Source organism: Sinocyclocheilus rhinocerous, unplaced genomic scaffold (assembly GCF_001515625.1).
Source record: "Sinocyclocheilus rhinocerous isolate Xijiao unplaced genomic scaffold, SAMN03320098_v1.1 scaffold2110, whole genome shotgun sequence".
NCBI lineage: Eukaryota > Metazoa > Chordata > Actinopteri > Cypriniformes > Cyprinidae > Sinocyclocheilus > Sinocyclocheilus rhinocerous.
In genome coordinates this window covers 1-4,298 of record NW_015659947.1, presented here as the reverse complement: position 1 = coordinate 4,298, position 4,298 = coordinate 1, and the positions used below count along the sequence as shown (strand labels likewise).

At 32.0% G+C, this 4,298-nt stretch overlaps 1 protein-coding gene across 1 annotated transcript in view; it reads right to left on the bottom strand.

The window, feature by feature from the left end:
• Positions 1-3,686, bottom strand: part of LOC107724644 (neogenin-like) — a gene marked incomplete at its 5' end in the record, with an annotated part of 11,165 nt that extends 7,479 nt beyond the window's left edge. Inside the window, 5 exons of the mRNA XM_016533646.1 lie at positions 1,539-1,677; positions 1,770-1,829; positions 2,768-2,800; positions 2,883-3,077; positions 3,579-3,686. Coding sequence (XP_016389132.1) covers positions 1,539-1,677; positions 1,770-1,829; positions 2,768-2,800; positions 2,883-3,077; positions 3,579-3,686 — 535 coding nt within the window. The remainder of the gene's footprint in view (positions 1-1,538; positions 1,678-1,769; positions 1,830-2,767; positions 2,801-2,882; positions 3,078-3,578) is intronic.
• Between the last annotated feature and the right edge of the window lie 612 nt (positions 3,687-4,298).

Sequence of the window (4,298 nt, the reverse complement as noted above, 5' to 3'; positions counted from 1 at the left end):
CTTCCAAAGGAGGACACGACTAGAAATCAGTGGTTAAGTTGTATTTACAACACTGTTCCAGAACAGTTCAACCCAAATATTCAGATGTGTGCAGCACATTTTATGGAGGACTGTTTCCTGATCCTGGGAGAGTAGACTACAATGCCGGCTGTTCTGACTCACAGACTGTAAGTGCGTTTTCATATTTAAAGGATTTGCCACTGATGATTCAAACACGAGTTTTGAGCAGTGTAGAGTACCGCTTGTTGTTGATCACAAATGCAGACATGGTTTTATGTTTACGTGGTAAAAAGACAGTATAAGTCATTATAATCAGTAATTATGTCCCCACTGGATGCAACAAATGCCTCGTTTATAATGGGTTTTAATGTTTTTGAATCATCGCTCCGGCCGGACAGGGCATCATCACAGTATGGCAAGGGGCGTAACATTTCCGTCTCACGCTTGAGGTATTCGGCCAATCAATTTAGAAGAAAAATTGTAATTACTTGAATATTTAATATTTTACTTGTTTTATATTTTACAAATATCATGTACTAAATGACTAAAATGACTAATGTACTATGTATATATACAGTATACTATATATATATATATATTATTATTTTTTATTTAATTTTTTTTCAGCTACCAGCTCAGATCTTCAGCCGTAAGACTAAATCACCCTTTTAATTATTTTAAAATCATTAAACGAATATCAAAACTATTTGAAACAAGAACATGAATAGTTTGAGTGTGTTGGCACTCGGATAGTAGATACATTATATAGATGTTACTCTATACTATATATCTGATTCATTATGAAAATTTCAATTTATGACAATTTAGAATAATTTCATAGAGATCTGACACAACAAAAGGTAAAAAATAAAAAATAAAAAATTTAGCTTTGTTTTATTGGTTAAATTAATTTTATCTCATTAAAATTATCTTTTGATGTCTTATACAATTTATTTTTGCAATATCAAATATATTTCATATTTTAAATATATATTATTATTAATGCATAATTATATATTTAAATTTTTAAAATATAAAATACTTCTAAAATAGACATTTAAAATGATTGTCATATAACATAACATTAAAGTCCCACATTTTCATAATTAGTATTTTAATGTTATTATATCTAAATAGCCAGTAATTTAATATTTTAATAACATTAAAATAGGGGTTCTTTGTGACAGAATAACAACAATCAAGATGAACTGAAGTCAGATCCTGCAGCACTTAATGAGATCTTTTTCTGTACTTTTAATTCTTCATTCATGTTGAATTAAGCGTGATTTTACCACAGTTAAGAGGTTTTTAGGCACTCTGGGAATTTCAAACACTTATTATTATTACTTAATCGACGCGTTTCAGAAAGTCGGGGCATAGAGGAGAAACAATAACGTACAGTATGTGGAAAATAATGTGTTTTTTGAACCTTAAAACACAAACACATTTCATTACACCAAATACACAAAATAATGTTCTTTTTAGCAGCATCATATGACCCCTTTAATATACATATGTATGTAATTAAAAGAACACACTTCTTGCGGTGGGAGTTGGACCGGCGCGTGCACAGGACGGCCCCCACGACCACAGCGATGATAGTGAACACGCCAACAGACACAATCACCACGATCACCAGAACACGGTTCTCCTGGCTGCCGGTGATGCCTGGTTTATCTGACACACACACAGAGGAGACAGCGTTACTCCACCGCAGGTCCTCATGAGATCACATGGCTGTCTTTAAAGAGTGCGTCTTCCTTGTTTACCCATGTTTGATCCAATCCCGTGCTCCGGTAGGGTCGGGGGACCGGGTTTGACTTGCAGCCCTACAGACAACAGCGAAATTAATTTAACTGAATATATTTATTTTATATTATATATGCATTTTATTTAATATATTTATAGATTCTATATATTTAACTTACTAAAATAAATATATAATTTAATTTCATATATTTAGCAAAATTATGTATGTTGTATATAAATTGTATTAATATTTAAAATATTAAAAAATATTATAATACACACATATATATATATAATTATATAGACTTTTTATTTAATTATAAACATTTATAAATATATAAAACTAAATTAAGTGTGTGTGTCACACACACACACACACAAATACATTTAACTTGAAATTCAAATAAATTTAATTTAATTTAAATAAAAAAATACATTTAATTTGCATTTCAATTTCAAGTGCTATATGGCAGATTTAACAACTGTTTTAATGTCTGGTAATTGTTTTGACAATATTAAACTTCTAAATATCTACTTCTAAATACATTTATTAAATATCAAATAGCATGTATAGTATTATTTAATTATGTATGAATAATATGTATAATAAAATAATGGTAACACTTTACAATAAGGTTAAACAACATTAAACATTATAGTTTACAACTGTAGCTAACATGAACTAAGCATGAACAATACTTCTACAGAATTTATTAATCTTAGTTAATTTCAACATTTACTAATGCATTATTAAAATCAAAAGTTGTGCTTGTTAACATTAGTTAATGACTGTATTTTCATTAACTAACATTAACAAAGATGAATAAATATTGTAATGAATGTATTGCTCATGTGATTTAATACATTAACTAATGGAACCTTATTGTAAAGTGTTACCAATATACTAAATCAATATGTATAATAAACGGACATGATTAGTTAAAATTATTAATGCATTTAAAACTTAATGTTGTGTGACCGTTTAATTTCCTTCTGCATTAGAAAGATGCTTAATTACCTTGATCACTGGACATTTTGTCTGATGGTTCCGCTGGAAACAAAGACAAATGGAATGAATCGATGAGCACAAGGTGAGTTTTAACAGGCGAGTCTAAGCGAGGTTGAGCTTTTACCTTTGGGGGTGTGGAACTGCGCCGCGTCTGACATGGGTCCCATGCCTTTGGAGTTTCTCGCCTGGATCTTAAAGTAGTATGCGGTGTCCAGAGTCAGCCCCTGAATCTGATGGGTCAGTCTGTTTCCCACCACGGGCTCCACCACCCAATCATGGACCTCAGCGTTCTCATCAGTGCTGTAGTAGATGATGTACCCTGAGAGAGAGACGGAGAGAAAAGCATCCACTTTTCTGATTTCTGATTCGGATGCATGACTGATTATGTAAATCCTGTGATCGGCATCCGTAATGAAATTAGAGATCGACCGATATATCGATTTACCGATATTTTTCCCGATATTTAAGCATTTTACCGTAATCGGATATCGGTTTTGTAATATCGGATTCACCGATAAACGAACGACTGAAAAGAGGAAAAACCAAAGTGAAGTATGTTCTTACTTCACTCAGTCATTTATTTACTTTATAACAGTAAATAAATATCGGTTCTGCATATCGGTTATCGGGCACATAAACATGCAAATAATTGGTATCGGTAATAAAAAATCAATATCGGTCGATCATTAAATGAAATCAGGCTAAAATTTGTTTCACTGTCATGCAAATAATGTCACCAGGCAAAAATCTTCTTGATGCTTCTAAAAATAAGCCTGATTCTCTTCAAGCATGTTTTGTGGTGAAGATGTTTTTGGTGTACCTGTGATTTTGCCGTTGGCTTCAGTCGGAGGCTGCCAGTTGATGTTGATAATTCGTGGATTTCCCTCTTTACTGATCACCGTCACATCTTTTGGAGCAGAGCTGGGAACTACAAACCACACCAAACAACATTAAATCCCGAGAATACAACAGCATAGACTTACTAAAAGCTTTGTCATTGCAATTTCTCGCGAAATCATGTTAAAATGCAAATAAGATATGTTTTATTATTATTATTAATTTTATTTACCCATTTTTATGTTTTTTCTTCTTGTGTGTGTGCATATATTATTATTGCTTTTATAAAACGGTTATTCCATATACGTAGTAAGGTTTCACAGAATAAAACAGCAAATAAAGTGTAATGATATTAATAAAAACAGTATTCATCCACCAAACAATGTAGTTCCTCAGAAACAGTTGTGGTTGCAACAAAGTGGTTGCCGAGCAACACACAGAAGTAAACAAAGGTGTATGTTTGTAGAGTGATTTACAACAGCTTTGAACATGGCTCAGCCAATCAGAATCAAGGACCGGAACTATCTGTTTTATAAATATATTTATATAGCTTTTCAATTTCCAACTCTTATAGAAAATTGTAATCTTAAAGAAAAAATTTAAATGAATGGATGTAATCCCATGGATTTGTTGGCGAGAGTCAAGGATTTGTTGAATCTGATTTGTACGGTGGCCGAGAAGTGCAAAGCAAATCACAATTCTG